The 18,508-nt window shown below is 28.8% G+C and overlaps 2 protein-coding genes and 1 pseudogene across 2 annotated transcripts in view; 2 read left to right on the top strand and 1 right to left on the bottom strand.

Annotated features, from left to right (window-relative positions):
• LOC113389691 (putative tyrosine-protein kinase Wsck) overlaps positions 1 to 4,945 on the top strand; it is a 34,509-nt gene extending 29,564 nt beyond the window's left edge. Inside the window, exon 9 of the mRNA XM_026626707.1 lies at positions 4,668 to 4,945. Coding sequence (XP_026482492.1) covers positions 4,668 to 4,936 — 269 coding nt within the window. The 3' untranslated portion in view covers positions 4,937 to 4,945. The remainder of the gene's footprint in view (positions 1 to 4,667) is intronic.
• A 171-nt stretch (positions 4,946 to 5,116) lies between these two features.
• On the bottom strand, positions 5,117 to 6,144 carry LOC113389115 (annotated as a pseudogene).
• Positions 6,145 to 7,256: 1,112 nt separating this feature from the next.
• Positions 7,257 to 16,733, top strand: LOC113389112 (probable tyrosyl-DNA phosphodiesterase). Its single transcript, XM_026626169.1, has 11 exons — positions 7,257 to 7,470; positions 7,532 to 7,627; positions 7,745 to 7,999; positions 10,347 to 10,449; positions 10,521 to 10,643; positions 10,712 to 10,807; positions 10,904 to 11,074; positions 12,176 to 12,341; positions 12,420 to 12,646; positions 14,436 to 14,664; positions 16,544 to 16,733. The coding sequence occupies exons 1-11, from the start codon at positions 7,431 to 7,433 to the stop codon at positions 16,715 to 16,717; spliced, it is 1,680 nt and encodes a 559-aa protein (XP_026481954.1). The 5' UTR covers positions 7,257 to 7,430; the 3' UTR covers positions 16,718 to 16,733.
• The last annotated feature ends 1,775 nt before the right edge of the window (positions 16,734 to 18,508 follow it).

Below are 18,508 nucleotides of genomic sequence, written 5' to 3'. Positions count from 1 at the left end.
AGAAAAAATGTGACATTTCTATCTTAAACTCCGAACAGAGTAAATACATAGTTCGACAACTTGTTAAGTTTTATCATGTTTATTTGTGTGTTTTACCATCTGTGATGTTAAAAAATATATATATTTTCAATGTGCACATACTCATGCCATGGATTAATAATGTTTTAGAATGTTTTGATGCGAGTTCAGGGCTTTAAATATCCTTTTTTTTCTATATGGAAAACAATGGATACATCCCCGAAGACGAACCAGATTCCCCAATCGATCACCATTCGCGTCTAAGAAACCAAGTATGGAACATTCCCAGAAATTTCCTAAATTACAATCAATCATCAATTATCGGTTATGGTCGTTTTGGAAATGTTGTCAGTGGATCCCTCAGACGAGATGGGGAAGAAGTCAATGTTGCCGTCCAGTGTATAGGATGGTGAAACTGGAAAACTACCTTAGAAAGCTGCTGTACTAACAAACAACTCACTGTGATAGAAAAATACTAACCAACAAACCATGGACGATATTACTCGATATAACAATAAGTTTAGCAATTAAGTTTTTAATCCACCCTTTATCCCAGATGGAGAACTCGATCAGTCTAACAAAAGATCAATGCTAAGAGATCTGGATCTTTTGATCCGTCTCGGATCTCATACGAACATTGATAGTTTGATAGGAATTTGTGAGACTCCAGATCACTTGGCAGTAGTCCTTTATCATCATCTTTTGACTCTGAAAGACGCTTTGCTGCTTTCGAGGAACAAAAATAACAAAAATCAAACCTTTTGCAATTATAAGGAGTCGCAGGTTTTGCAATTTGCGGTGGACGTCGCTTGGGGGATGGAATATTTGACCAGCAAATCGGTAAGGATAAAGGAAATAGATAAAATATGCTTTGATAATGTATTTCTTTGAATTTTTTTATAGATTTATCACAAGCAATTATGTTGTCGGAACATCAAGCTCTCTGGTAATGGTGTTGCCAAAGTATCAGGTTTTGGTTTAGCCGATTGTAGAGCTAACCAGAATTCTAAACCTGATTACAGAAGATGGACAGCCCAGGAGGTCTTGAGGTCTCAAAGATATTCAGAAAAAAGTGATATTTGGTCTTTTGGATGTGTTCTTTGGGAATGCTGTGCTTTAGGTAAGTAGATAGAAGTATTGTCTTATACAGTAGAACTCCAATCATCCGAACTCCAATCATCCGAACTCCGATTATCCGATTCGCCGATTATCCGAATCACTTTCAGAAAAAAATTGTCCAAAAAAAGTCTAAGTGCGCTATTATTCTTCCACCAGCAAAGCCAGTGCAGGCACATTGTTTGTTTTGATTTGACGGAGATGTTCACAAAACAATGATTTTTATTTCTAAACTTGTACATAAGTACATTTTATTTATATTTAAAACATGTGAAAATGTCATGTTTCTTTCATTTAATTCAATAAAAAAAAAATAGTGCAATATCAAAACGTAACTTTTTTTCTCTCCAATGGCAATTTTTTAAAAAAAAACCGAATATTTGATTATTCGAATCGGTCCCGGCCCCAATTCGGATAATTGGAGTTCTACTGTATATTGGTTTTCTAGTATTATTGTATTACTCAGAAATTTTATTTATTTTATTTATTAATTTTATTTTTATTATTATTTGCTTTTATTTTATATTAAATCATCATACTACGGATATCATTTTAATGTAAATACTATCCTTTATTTTGTACTCTTTTTATTTAAATTTTTGTTATTTTTTATTATTATTACTAGATGTTAAATTATTTAGCAGTTGTAATAAATATTGTAATTAGAAAAAAATATTATATATAAAAATTCCATATCACAAAGTTCGTTCCCGTACACCTCCAAAACGGCTTTACCGATTTTTACCAAATTTTATATGCTTATTCAGTAGGTCTGAGAATTGGCTACTATCTATTTTTATACCCCTAATTGATAAGGGTTGTTCACCCTTAAATTTTTTTTGTAATTTTTGGACGGAAATTTTTGTTTTTATTTTTGTAGCATTGAAAATATATGCAGCTTCATTTCTTTTATAACCAACCCTTAAATTTTGCCAGTAATAACGTCATTTTTTATATATTTTCGACATAGTTTTAATTCAAATGTTTAAGCTTGAAAAAAAGTTTATATTGAACTTTAAAATGTTATTATTATTAAGGGTTGTCCAATCCTAATACATTTTTTTATATTTTTGGGTCAATTTTGTTAATGCGGAATTGACAAAATATATACAACTCTTTTTACTTCAAAAAACTATTTTTTATTCAAAGGTTTGTTCACACCTATTTTTTTATCAACTTTGGAATCAATTATATTTTAATTTTAATTTGACCAATTATATTAATTTTAATTTTAGTTAAGATTTTTACATTAAAAAACAACATCGACATTAAAAAACAACCCTAATACTTTTTTTCAAATTTTGGTGTCTATTTTATTTATTTTAATTATTTTAATGTCGAATTAAAAGATACTTCAGATTAAGTTGGCCCTTGCAATTACTATGAATTTACTCTGGAATTCATTGCAGTGGGTAAACCATCCATATAAATTGTGATTTTTTTCGTTGGCTCATCAGTAGAGTCATATTTTGTTAGATCAAAATCAAGTTTGCTCGCCAGTAGTCTCTTTTTCAATTTTTTGGGTTAAAATTAAAGTTTTCTAATCTTGTAGATCAAAATTTAGTTTGCTTGCCAGTAGAATTTATTTTTAAATTTTCTGTATAAAAATCAATTTTGCTCGTCAGTAGAGTCCTTTTTTTAATCTTTTAGATCAAAATTAAGCATGCTCGTCAGTAGAGTCCCTTTTTGTTTTAATTTGCTCCTCAGTAGTCTTTTTTCAATATGGATTAAAATTAAAGTTTGCTTGTCAGTGTAGTCTCATTAAATTTTCTGAATTAATTAAGTTTGCTTGTCAGTAGAGTCTCTTTTTCAATTTTCTGTATTGTAATTAAAGTTTGCTTGTCAGTAGAGTCCTTTTTTAATCTTTTAGATCAAAATTAAGCTTGCTCGTCAGTAGAGTTTCTTTATGTTTTAATTTGCATCTCAGTAGAGTCTTTTTTCAATCTGGATTTAAATCAAAGTTAGTTTGCTTGTCAGTAGAGTCTCTTTTTTATTTAGTTCTTTCTTAATCTTCTTGATCAAAATTTAGTTTGCTCGTCAGTAGAGCCTTTTATTAAATCTTCTGGATCAAAATTAAAGTTTGCCCATCAGTAGAGTCTCTTTTTCAATTTATTTTGCTTGTCAGAAGAGCTCTCTTTTAGTTTTTGGATCAAAATTAAAGTTTGCTAGGCAGTAGAGTTGCTCATTTTAATCTTCTAGATCAAAATTAAGTTTGCGCGTCAGTAGAGTCCTTTTTTAAATTTCTGAATTAAAATTAAAGTTTCCCCATCAGTAGAGACCCTTTTTTGTTTCTTTTCGCTCATCAGTAGAGTCTATTTTTGTTTCATTTTGCTCGTCAGTAGAGTCCTTTTTTAATATTCGACATTAAAATTTAGTTGTCAGTAGAGTCCCTTTCTTGTCACTAGTCCCTCTTTATCTTCTAGATCAAAATTAAGTTTGCTCATCAGTAGATTTCCTCTCTTAAATCTTTTGGATCAAAATTTAAATTTGTTTGTAGTAGACTTCTTTTTTGCTGTTACATTACATACTTGCACATTCACAATCAATTAGTTATTTTTGAAATTAAAAAAATGGCTGAAGAACGGATACCGGGCCAACTAGTATATATATATAATCATTAAAAGAAAAAAGAAAATTATGATACACTAATTAATATAACAACAAGTTATATGATAATAATTATTTAATAAATATTAATTTAAAAAAAAAACTAGTGGGGTGTATGGCATCGTGCCTTAAGGCAAATTGCTGGAACTTCCCGTACCGTAACGAAATGTTCGAGGAATACTGAATGTTTTCAAATAGAGTATTATAAATAAATATTTGTAACATTGTCTAATATTTATAAGATTATATAAATATCTGATAAAAGTATATATATAAATCTAAACAAGTTATATTAGAACTTTAAATCGGACGCTTAGTTCTCTAAAAACTGCAATTTTTTACATATTTAGCTCCGTATCTTCGAAATGGCTGGGCCTGCCTTTTCCAAAAACTAATAAACACTTCTACCAATCATTACTAATTGAATGTTTTTAGATCATTCAAATCGGGTACTCCGTTCTCTCAAAAAGTCGATTTCTATTCTCTGCACTCTTTGCTCTTTATCTCCGTAACTGCTGGATCTGCCTTTGCCAAAAACTAATCAGTACATCTTCCTATCGAAAGGAATCGAATGTTTTTTGAACCATTCAAATCGGTTGATCCGTGCGCCCGAAAACGTGGACGAAAAATTGTATCCACACATACATACACACACACACACACACACATACACACATCCATTTTTTCTGAGGTATGCCAAAACGTTCAGAAACCTTCAAAACGTCGAGAAAAGTAAAAATTTTGAATTTCGATTTTTGGCCCATTACAATAACTTACCCTACGGGAAGTTAATAAATAAATTAAAAGATTTAATCAAGCTCTTCTCATCGAGACATGTTATTTGTTTACCAAGTCATTATATATATATATATATATATATATATATATATATACAATTATCCTTTATCCTTCATCCTTTATTTCAGGGGGCACACCCTATGCAAATATAGAAAGTGCAGACATAGTAAACAAAGTCTCAAGAGGCCTACGACCCCCTCAACTTGTATATATGAACGACGAGCTTTACCAGCACGCCTTAAATTGCTGGCAATTAGACCCAGACGAAAGGCCAACATTCTCCCAAATCGCCCAAGAATTGGAATCCCTTCTTATAATTCCACATTTCAGTTTCATGCTGTACGAAGGATTCGAATACGAGCCATATTTGTCCGAATTGGAAGCAGTAAAAGATTGATGGTAGTAATAAGAGTGAGTCTTTTATTATTGTATATTTTTTACATGTTTATCTGTAAGTTTTATTATTAATAGGTGTATTTTTAGTTTCATATGACTTTATTAATGTTGTGTTTAAAATTAATCCGTCCAATGATAATATATACTCAAGTCAAGTCAAGGTTTTTTTTTTAATTTAAATTTATTTACAATATCGATCTGCTTTCATTTGCTCCGGCGATCCAGCATTGTTTCGTGTAGTATTCCTTCCTTTTGGCTTTCTTTAATTCCTTTTTGTCCTCGGAGCTGATTTTGATTTTCTTGTCTTGGAATTTTTGGAATTTTTTCCTATAAAAGGAAAAAAATATTGCTGTATATATATATATATATATATATATATATATATATATAATTCATTTACTTACACATAATTCAGTTCCACCTCCTTCAAATTCCTTTCTCCTCACTCGGCACTCAATCTGCTCCTCATTCTCCCTCTCGTTCATAGTCCTTATAACAACGTACTCATCAGCACTAGCCTTCTTGCTCAAAGCAACGATAGCATCGTCTTCAGGATCAACAGCAACAAAGTTATTCCTGGGCCCCAACAGAGCAGTTTTACCGTCTTCAAAAATAGGTTCAAACTGCTCCATAGCACCCACGGCATCAGATCGACCGATAACTATCCCATTTTTATCCACAGATAAGTATTTACCGTAGCCTGATTTTAAGGCTATTTTATTTTCATTTATGGTGATTGCTGTGAAGATTTCTTCGGGTTCTGGAGGGTCGCCCTCGTCGTGGGGGGCGCCTAGAGTGAATAAACCGTTGTCTAGGGCTTTCATGTAGGTTTGTTTGCCGAATTCGAGGGCTACGTTGCCTGTTATCTCGGTTATGACGCTGGTTTTCCACCAGCCACCGTGGCTGATGGCATCTGGGTCTTCACGGATAACTGTTATCTTTTCTTTGGTTTTGGAGTGCTTGCGTTTCTTGGACCTGGGGGGTAAGAGACATATGGAAAAGGTAATAACAAATATATATATATATATATATATATATATATTGAATGAATTTGAAGTACTTACTTAGATTTCTCACCCTTCAGCACAAGCTTGCCTTTCCTAACTTTATCATATTCTGACATGTTTAAAAGAAAATAATATTTCTATATATAAAATTACTACTTGGCATAAATTAAAATCCTTGTAAAACTAGGTTTTTAAGTAAATACTTAAACATTTACACGAATATTTAATTAAAATGCTAAGCGTTTATATTGTGTATATATTAACCTGTCAAACGTCAAAAGCCAAACATAACCTCCAAAAGTTTACGAAAAAGTAAATTATAAATGCAAATTTCTTGCAAATTATGTATTTAATTGAAAAATGTCATTTTGAAAATGAACTTTTATTAAATTTCTGTTCTCACTACGTATTTAAACAAATAGATAAATATTCTTTCTTAGTAAAATGCCATACTTTAATTTTTGACAGCTGTCGCCATTTTTATTATATTGTCAAAGGCTGTTAACTGTCAACTGTCAACATAACCAGAAATTTCAAATAAATGATATAAAATTATAAATTTAGATAAAAAAATGTTATGTAATAAATAAATGTTCACTATTCTCAATTAGTTATAAATAATAATAAGTGGTAAACATTTTTGTAATATGTAAATCTTTGAAAATTTTAAAATTGAATGATGAATAGAAATATTTTATATAAACCTAAATTATTTTCATTATTATTTATTAAATTTAATATTATGATATTAAAATTTCTTATAAAACAGTGTATTTAAATAAATACATTTTAAATTTAAATTATTAAAAGTTAAATTTTAAATTTTTGACAGTTGCTAACTTCAGGTGTTAAGTGTCAACTGTCAAACATAACTTGAAATTTCAAATTAATGTTGTAAAATTATAAATTTTGATTAAAAAATGCCATCTACTAATAAATTTCACCGTTATTATTATCAATTATTAATAATAATATTATTATAATTAATTTATTATAAGTAATAAGTGATAGACAGTACTGTGAATCTTTAAAAAAATTAAAACTGCTTGACGACTAAATACATTTTATATAAATTTGAGTTATTTACACTATTATCTACTATTTATCAAATTTAATATCTCTTTACTTATTTATTTATTTAAATAAATTCAAAACTATTTAAATTATTAAAAATTAAATTTCAAATTTTTGACAGTTGCTAACTTCGTGTTGACAGCCTTCTGTCAAACATAACCTATAATGTGCTAGCATTGTTATTGCCTTTGTGTTTTTTTGTAATTTATTTGCAAAATCTCATTTAGTAGATAAGTTTGCATTGTTATCGTTATGCTTTATCAAATATAGATAACGATAAGTGATAGATAATACTGTGATATTATTATGTTAGTGTTTAATCATTTTAAATCCGCATGACGACATTTTATTTGAATCAGTTTTAAAATTATTGTTGTTATTTACTAATTGTTACCGTTGTTGTTAATTATCAAAATGGATATTTCTCCTGAAACGTTGACGGAAATGATAGAAGGTAACGTTATTTTATTTTATTTATATTATTTCACCTACATTATATATGTAATTTTTTGTAGGTCTATCATTATATTTGAATAGAAGAGAGTGCCAGTTGGGGGAATTGTGTGGCAGTATCGATCCTCAGCATTTTGAAGAGTACAGACATAGTCATCGTAAGTATTAAAATATTTACTTTCATTAGATTTAATTCAATGATGATATTTATAACTTTGTTACATATCCTTGTAACAAAGTAAAATACTGGTTTTAGTCAATCCTTTATCTTTTAGTGGACGCTATAATAAGAGATTATCAAGACACAAATGAAATAAACATTCCAATATACCTTCGAGCACGCTATGATATAATATTGGCGCAGATAACTTTGCTAAGAGATATAACTCAGAGAGACAGAAATGCTTCTGAATTAAATAAAAGAAGTCCTTTGGAAAAATTGGAAGCTGCTTGGCCTTATAACTTCTTTTTATCTTGCACGATTTCCAATAAACTTGCTAAAAATGAGAGTTTGAGCATCAGCCTCCTTGGTAATAATAATATACACATAGTAATTGATATAAATATATATACATATATATATATATATATATATATATATATATATATATATGTTCTTCAAGGGCATATATCAAATAAAAGGCAAAGATTTAGAAGTTAATCTTTAATTTTTTTCCAAACGTTTCGACATAGGATTTTATGTCATCATCAGTGGATCTACAGAATGAACATTGAAAAATTAATATAAACTAGGAAAAAATGACAGAAATTGGAAAAAGAACTATGGATATAAGTAATATAATTATAACAATAACAATTATACTTAACAGAAAGATAAACAAGAAAAATGAAAAGTAAAAAGAAATATATATAAACATACAAGAGTGTAATATATATACATAAATATACACACAAACAAACATATATATATATATATATATATGATATACATGTACAACCATGTACACATAAACATATATACATGCAACTAATACGTATATATCGATATATACATACGGACATGCACAAATGTATATATATATATATATATATATATATATATATATATATATATACACACACACATACACATACACACACACACACATATATATATATATATATATATATATATACAATACAGACATACACATATATAGACAACGAAGCTAACTTACATAAATATGGTCTTACATCAGTAGTATATTACATCAGCGTATGGCACATAATTTTTGCACTATCATATATACACTAACTTGTTTTTTTGTTTTGTTGAACAGAGCAAGTCGGGTAGGTATTTAAATTTTTATTCCTATCACCCATCTAGCATGAAAATAGGTACTATAATTAATTTAGTTGACCACGCCTTATTTCTCTCGGACAAACAATTTTGGTCTGCTAATTTATCGTTAATCCAAACAACACTTATTAATAATTCTTATCCTTCTAATCTCATAAACTCTGTCACGAACAATAGACTCAAATTTTTCAATAATAACATTAATATCTCTTCTTCTTCAACCAAAATCTCCAAAGACAATAACATTATTGGCAATGTTTGTCTCCCGTTTATTAAAGAACTCTTTCCCATTTGGAAAAAAACTGTTTCACAAGGTCGACTCAAGATTAATTTGTAACATAGACTTAACCCTTAGCTCTCTTTTTTCCAACCTCAAATCACCCACTTGTTTAGAACGCACATCTAATATTGTCTATAAATTAAAATGCAATGATTGCGATTCTATTTACATAGGTGAAACTGGACAGAATTTAATAAAACGACTAAAGCAACATGACAATAACTCAAAAAATCCTCGACAAAATCAAACCATGATAACAGAGCATATAAAAAATTTTAAACATTCTTTTAACTTTTACAATGCTAGTATACTTTATCACGAGCGGAACATTATTCAGAGAAGGTTTGCTGAGACCTGCCTAAATAGTATCAACAGCTCTTGCATTAATAAAAGGTGTGATGCTTAATAATATTTCCAAATTTGTTTCCTCTTAACCAGCGTAATTCCGAACCTGTAAACCTACCCTTACGCGGTCCGATTCTGAACTTTGATTCTTAGCCTCTCACCCATACTTCGAAACACTGATTGTAAAAAAACCCGCCAACTATTCCTTCAAACGGTCCCTTCAAATAATTTTTAAACACATGTGTTAATACAGCCTCGGGCTTGGTCACATAAACTACTTCTCCGTGCAAAATATATTATATATTTCACAAATATTTTGCTATGCTCTGTTCAACAAAAACAAAAAAAAACAAGTTAGTGTATATATGATAGTGCAAAAATTATGTGCCATACGCTGATGTAATATACTACTGATGTAAGACCATATTTATGTAAGTTAGCTTCGTTGTCTATATATGTGTATGTCTGTATTGTATATATATATATATATATATATATATATATATATGTGGTGTGTGTGTGTGTGTGTGTGTGTGTGTGTGTGTGTGTGTGTATATATATTACACTCTTGTATGTTTATATATATTTCTTTTTACTTTTCATTTCTCTTGTTTATCTTTCTGTTAATATAATTGTTATTGTTATAATTATATTACTTCTATCCATAGTTCTTTTTCCAATTTCTGTCATTTTTTCCTAGTTTATATTAATTTTTCAATGTTCATTCTGTAGATCCACTGATGATGACATAAAATCTTATGTCGAAACGTTTGGAAAAAAATTAAAGATTAACTTCTAAATCTTTGCCTTTTATTTGATGTATGCCCTTGAAGAACTTACTCATATTTCTCAACATCAAAACCAACTTCTTTAACATATAGATATATATATATATATATATATATATATGTGTGTGTGTGTGTGCATTTATATGTATATTATTTTTTACTAGAGTTATTGGACAAAAGCTTGGGCACAATTGAAAAATCTGCCCAAATCAATTTCTGTGTTGACTTGCCTTGGTTATTAGACCATTATAAAGCAGCCCAAGCATAGTAAGTATTTTTTATATATCTCTAATCTTTAACAATATATTCAGTTTATTTATTTATTTTTTTTTCATAAGTGGAACGCCTCTGCTGCTTATTTATGGTGCTGAAGATATAGGAATTGAAACCACAAAACTCCACAAATTTTCTTTTTTGACTGCCTGTTATGTTAAACCAGAAGGCATTGGTCTTAACCATTCGTAAATAACTTTTGTATAATTTGTTTATCATATAAGTACTATTATTCTATGTTACTAATTTGTTGTAGAAAAATATCTCTATTTGCTTACGATGATGGTTCTATGAGAGTTGTTATTTCAACTGCAAATTTGATTGCAATTGATTGGGATGATAACACCCAAGGGTAAATATATTTATATATATATATATATATATATATATATATATATATATTACAACATCAATTATTGAATTGTTTTTAATGTTATTAAGTTTGTAGTCTGTGGATAAGTCCTAAACTACCACGATTGAAAAATAAAGAAAACAAAAATTCAGGAGAAAGTCCTACTGGTTTTAGACAAGACTTGATTGATTATCTAAGTTGCTATAAAGTTTCAGAACTTAATTATTGGATAAATCGGCTTCAAAACTCAGACTGCAGTAGTGTGAAGTAAGTGTAATACATATTTATTTATTTATTTATTTATTTATTCAAATATATAGCCCACAGATTACTCCAAGTGGACTCAAAAAACAGTTATTTTACATGATGAATAACAATTAAAATATATACAAAATTACAATATATAGTTATTAACATAAAACGCTTACATAAAATTACATATAATGCAGAATGTAACAATATTATTTATAAACAGAATAAGATAAAATAATGAGATATTTGAAAAGAAAATAAAAAGCAGGTTAACTTGTGCAGATGGAGATTATTTGATTAGGTGAAGCGTTGTGAATATCTATTTCATTATTAATTAAGTTAAAGTTAGAGGACATAAGTAAAATAGGCGAATTAAAGAGAGAATTAGTTTTATTGAAAAATAATTGTGAACATTAAAGGATAGTTGGTTAAGAATAAGAGGACAGTCTATAGAATTATTGCAAAGTTTAAATAAGAACATAATTGTACAGATAAATCGACGTGAGGCAAGGGAAGGAATACCAAATTCTTTTAGTAAAGTGTTGTGGTCAAAGCCACGTTCAGGGTAAATTTTATATGTTTTATAATAAAGGTATTTCAGAAATTTTCGCTGAACCTTCTCTATCGCATCAGAGTTGTTGATTTGATGAGGTTACCAAATAATCAAACCATATTCTAATTTTGAACGTACAATAGAATAGTACATGCAAATGAGCGCATTGGTAGATTTAAATTGTTTACAATTTCTCAGTATCAAACCTAAAGATTTGTGTGCTCTATTACAAATATCAGTTATATGTTCCGTGAAAAACAAACCAGAATCAAATAGAACTCCTAAATCTGAAATTCTATTACATCTATCAATGCTGGTGTTAGAAATTTTTATAATCAAAAAGTATTGGAACGCGCTTATGTGAAAACCTGAGAATCTTGCACTTTGATATACTTAAATGTAATTTATTATAGATACATACATACATATCTTCATTTTTTGCAAAGATATCTTTTTTTGCTGATCCAATCGGCATTTTGTAAGATTTATTTCACATCTATCCACCATGATTTTGGAATAGCTATTATTGAATACGTTTTATACATTTCTGAACTATATTTCAGCGTATGTCTTGTATATTCAATACCTGGAGTACGTACTGCAAACGATACACGTTATGGTCATTTAAGACTTGGAAAATTATTATCGAAACATGTTGAAAATGCAAAGTCGACGGATACAATAGTTGCGCAAAGTCCCAGTGTTGGAAAATTTGGACCCACACCAAACGTATGTAATAATAATAATAAATATATATATATATATATATATATATATATATATATATATATATTATTCTTATTATAGGATTGGGCTGGTGGTGAATTTCTCACTAGTGCTTCAGCATGTAGACAAGCTGATGGTGAAAAAGTACATCAGGATAGAAATAGGCCTGATAAGCCTGATTTTAGGTTCGTTTTTGCGACTGAAGAAAACGTAAAGAACGGCTATGGTGGTTTCGAATTTGCTTGTCGCTTTACTATGTGCAAGTACGAGATGTATATTGAGCAGAAGTGGATACAAAATATATTGTGGTAAGATAATAGATTATTTATATAATTAATTATTTATTTTTGGGTCATTGCACGGGACACCAGAATTCATTTTAGAGGTATAGTTTCTTCAGCAAAGTATCTTATTTTGATCCCTAGTATCTCAAAATCATGTGTGCCTAAGCGACATTTTTTGACCCATACAAATCGACTCGCTCTAATATATATATATACTAGCATACCCAGCCTCGCGTTGCGACGGCCCTCATTAAAATCCCTTAATATTTTCTTTGAAGTTTTTCCGTAAATTTAAGATTAGACACTCACCGATTTTGATCTTTTTTTTTAAATTTGTTATTACTTACGAATCACATATAAAATAAATTTATGACTATAAATTGATATTCATACTATCCCTGAAACTAATCTGGATAAAGTTCTGAGGAATCCCAGTCCAAAAATATTAAATGATTGATTTTTGGCACTTTTATTAAATTTTTATCAATTTTCGTACTGCAAAATAATGGATGATTATTTATCAAAATTGTATTATTTATACTATAATTTTAGATGTATACTATCTATTTTGGCATTGAATCATTTTCATTGGAATCAAGTGAAACAAATATATTTCATTGATATTTTTCCAAAGATATCCGATTTATGACATTGTTTTCAATTATTTTTAATTTATTTTGAATTAGCAAATGTCAAAAAATATAATTAAAATATGCACTAAATATTGTCTATGAATAATATATCATTTTATGAGTATTATTTATTACTTTGGTGCTTGATATGGATATGAATTTGTGATAAAATATATTTTTTCTGACAAATAGTTAAAAACTTGTTATAATTTTCAAAATTATTTGACATGTCATACTTCCAAAATTAATTCACTCGCATCATGGATTAGTCTAAATCAACGCAGTATCATTATCTAAAGATACAATTTTTTATATAAATATTAGACTTTTTACATCATATATCCAATATGCACTAAATTTATAAATGTCAAAATATTTCCTTTTTGGTCGAAAATGATAGTATTTATTGTCAAATAATGTTTTGTATCTATAATTTGTTTGGCAATATTGCCTATAACATAACTTCGAATAATTAATTTATTTGTTTCTTATATTTTTTTTTTGAAATGTCAAAATTTTGTTTATGATTAATTTTAAATTCAATATGCCGCTTTTTTATTGTGATCTCTGATCTATAAGATTTTGATTAGGTTTTGGTATCCGAAATAATTTGGTAAGCTAATCAATTAAATCTAAATCGTAAATCTATTTATATAATTATTTTCATAAATACTGACAAATGACATTTAATTTTTTTACATGTCAACATTTATTCAAATTTTTAAGCATTGATTTTTAATTAGATTTAAAACTATAAACAGCGATTTTGAATATAGCATTTCATCAAATTTGGATTTAAATGTTGGATATTTCTATATATGTACATGTTTTTGAATTTTATTTTTTGAAATGTTAAATTTTTTTTTCAAAAATTATATATCGAAATTACCTTAAATTTTGACATTTGTCATTTTAGTGTTTTGTTTTTTTTATGGTCATTTTCTGTCAAAATTTTTAGAAATGTATAAAAATTATATATTTATATTTCAAATTTACTTTTCAAAATTTCCTATAACCTAAGTTGGATATATATGCACACGATGATCCAATAAAATTTAAAATCGGTCCAGTAGTTTGGGCGTCCATCGCGAACCAACATCGTGATACGAGATTTATATATATATGTGTATATATATATATATATATATATATATATATATATATATATGTATCCATTACAGTCAGTGGGTCTCCGACAAACGGCACCGATCGCGTTGCATGCCCCACATCAAGACCTATTGCAGAGTCGCCGGTTCGGCTTTGGCTGAAAAACCAGAAGGTTTGCGCTGGTTTCTGCTGACATCAGCCAATATGTCTAAAAACGCCTGGGGATCGATGCCCTATTACAGAAAGAACACTTTTCAAATCGGCTCTTACGAAATAGGGGTGCTGTTCTTACCTAAATTCGTGGTAAGTGGTAATAAATACATACATATATATATATATATATATATATATATATATATATATATATACAGGGTCGGTCCTGCCTTGCATGCGATGCATGCAAAAAATGCGGGCGCGCGCCTTAGGGGGCGCCAAAACGTGATTCGGAAATAGAATTTATAATATATTATTCACATTTTTTTTAATATAAAATTTAGAATACATACTTAATAGATTATAATAAACAATCTAACTTAATGGATACGTAGACACAAAAACCATATTCAGATTGCAATGTGATATCAGTACAAACAATTCATAACTCTGCAAATTAGTAAATTATTGTTCTGCTTATTGTTTAATGTACTTATTAATTTTTTTTTCGATTGAAGTTAATATGGAATCGAAAAAGAAATTATCTAGTGTTCAATACCGTAAGCGCACACCTACGAAAATTTAAATTATTGGGCATTATTGACGAAAAACTACGAGTTGATTTAGTTTGAACGGAACTTGTTAAAAAAATAGATACAAATTATAATATAAAAACATGGAAAATTGGCAGTCGGACAGTGCATAGAAAATGGCTTATTAAATTAAGTCCGAGAAATTGAATTGTAACTTTTGCTTTTGTTGTAAATGTTTTGCATCTGATGAAATTGGACGTTGAAGACATACGTGGTTAGATTCATGGAAATGGAGCAAATATGAAAAATGGAAGCAAAATGTACTAGAAACAAAAATCTTGAGGTTTCTTTATACCTATTGGTGTTCATACTAATTTTAATTATTAACTAAGCAGAAATAATACACATACAAATATAATTGTGTTTTGTTTTCAATATAGTTAAGGAAATGTGTAATTTCTTTGCATCTTTTAATAAAATACGTTAAAAATTTAACTTTAAGGCAACAATCTGATATTCTGAATTAGATGGGAAAGTAAATATAAATTTGGTCCTTACGAAAACAATAAGAAGTTTACGATACAATTTTGGATATTGTAAATAATGAAAAAAAAAATTAAAATAAAATTTAATAAATCCAACATGAAAAACAGTGTTCTATTTAAAAATGAAATAAGTAAAATGTTTCAAAATCCAAATATTAATATTACACATATGTTAAAAATACTTGAAAATGTAAACTATTTGATTATGGTCAACCAGAAAATCGCTTCGATTTTCTAAAAAAAAATTAGAATCAATGTATTTTATAAGCTTTTAGATTATATTTAATTTTTTGTGTACTAAATCCAGAATGATTAACCCCTTCGACTCGGATAAATATTTATATAATTTTAATGATAAATGTTAAAACAGTTAAAATTATTGGGGGGGAGGGCGCTAGAACAAATCTTGCATGCGGGCGCTGAGGACCCCAGAACCGGCCCTGTATATATGTATATATATATATATATATATATATATATATAAATTTTTCATAACTACACGTTTCATCAATTTTTTATTTCACATTCATTTATTTTTTCGTGCAATTTTGTGTTTCTGTGTTGTTTTTCAAAATTTATTTGTATGCACTGAAGATGGGTCAAATCAGGACCCGAAACGTATGTTCCCTTAATAAAAACATTTTTCAATAAAACTGTTTTTAATTACTGGATGGATGCCCAAGAAACAATTTCATTATATTATTTCACCATCTGAAGAAAAACCTCTCGCTTATATATATATATATATATATATATATATATATATATATATTTATAATATATATATATATTTATATATATATATATATATATATATATATTTATATATATATATATTAGGTTGTCAAATATCTCCCTTCCGCATTTTTGCTCTTGGTTTATAATACAAAAAGGCGGAAGGGAGATATTTGACAACCTTATATATATATAATTATTATTATCTATTTTTAGCTCGGTACAGATCTGTTACCTCTAACAGATTCTAAAGAAGGGCCAGCATTTCCTATGCCTTACGATTTGCCTTTGGTTCCTTATGGTGATTCGGACCAGATGTTCTTTACTGATATTGAACGTCCACTTGCACAACAATTTCAAGAAAATGACAGAATCGAAAATGGACATTGAGAAAAAAAATGTATGTGAGGGTAGATATCGTCCTTAGAATTTTAATATAAGGTTTTATGATTAAGTAAGTGTGTGAGAATTTTATAATTGGAATCAAAGCTTTATGACTGTTTATTACTACTTAAAAATTAGCTTGACGTTGAGTTCTGGGACATCCTGGACAATTATTTGTTGGTATTTTTTTTTTAAATTTCCGAAGGAGAAGTTTATGTTTTCGCTAAAAAATTCGATTTGCTAATTTTGTGTTTTCTCAACGTTTTGAGTCAATCTGAATCGAATGAGACACAAATTTGAAAAAAAGGGTGTGCGTGTGTTTTTTTTTACCTTTCGTCGGCGTTTTCTCAAAAACGGCTAAACCGATTTCAAAAATTTAAAAGCCATTCGATGTATCTCGCTATGGACTAGAGTTTGTCAATTTTGTGCGTCGATCGGCTGAGCCGTTTCTTTGCAAATAACAGAAAAGTGAAATAATTTCGTACATGTTTTAACCAGTAATTCTGAATCGATTTTAAAAATTCAAAAACCGTTCGAAAGATATTCGTTGGGATTTGGGCTGATTAGTTTTTGGTAAAGATACACCGGACCGTTTCTTTGTAATTCCTTCTTATTTTTTTTTTTTAATAACATACTAAAATATTATAGGCCTATGATAAGCGGTTAGCGAATTCAAGCGATTATATCAAAACAGGGTTCACGAGAGTTGTTACAAAAACCGAAGAGTGCAACGAAAATAGAACATTCTTTTGTAATAATACAAAATTTAAAAACAACTATAATTTATCTCCAGAACATTAACAATCGTTATTTCATTTCGAATTCAATTTCAAAAAATAGTTGCCTAATTTACACAAAATTGAAAAAGTGCTCCAGTATAGTCACAGTCTAAACCCATTTGCAAATAATTCTGTGCGCCATTTTCACTTATACTGTGCTTAGCTTGGCGGCATTTTCACATTTTTCAATAGTTTTCACAAAATTGGAAAAGAGTCTAAACGCACTTGGGTAAACATTTGTACCAGAGTGGCGCTTAGACTGTGCTTAGCCTGGGAAATTTTTTGAATTTTTAATCCAAAATTACGAAAATATTTTATGGAAAATTAAAAAAGATGTAATAAGTTTTTATCCTCAAAAGCAATTGTTTTGTCAATACAAGCAGAAAATTTTTTAGATCATTCAAATCGGACGCTTAGTTTTCTCAAAAACTGCATTTTTTTGCACATTTAGCCATGTGTCTCCGAAATGGCTGCACCTGCCTTTGCCAAAAACTAATAACCACTTCTCCCAATCATTACAAATTAAATGTTTTTTAGATTATTCAAATCCGATACTGCGTTCTCTCAAAAACATAATTTTTATTTTCTGCACTCTTTGCTCCGTATCTCCGAAACGGCTTGACCTGTCTTTGCCCAAAACTAATCAGCACATCTCCCTATCAATAGGGATCGAATGTTTTTTGAATCATTCAAATCGGTTGATCGATACTACCGAAAACGTAGACGGAAAATTAAAAAAGTTTAATAAAAGTAAAATTGTGTCCACCACACATGCTTCGATTTTTGCTTAGGTATGTTCAGAAACTTCAGAACGTTAAGAAATGCAAAAATTTTCGATTTTTGGCCCATTACTATAACTTACCCTACGGGAAGTTAAAAAAACAAGTATAAAGGGATTCACAAAAGGGTTGAAATATTATGACGTGCTTGATTGAAACATCAATTGTGTTAAAATTATCATAATTTAAGCAATGCATTTTAATATATATTGTGATTGCATTATATAGTTAGATTAAAA

The sequence above is a fragment of the Ctenocephalides felis genome, unplaced genomic scaffold (assembly GCF_003426905.1).
Source record: "Ctenocephalides felis isolate EL2017-DRISC unplaced genomic scaffold, ASM342690v1 CF-g0.4_SCAFFOLD_03573, whole genome shotgun sequence".
Lineage (NCBI taxonomy): Eukaryota > Metazoa > Arthropoda > Insecta > Siphonaptera > Pulicidae > Ctenocephalides > Ctenocephalides felis.
The sequence above is the reverse complement of the archived record's forward strand: the minus strand, read 5'-3'. Positions and strand labels throughout refer to the sequence as shown.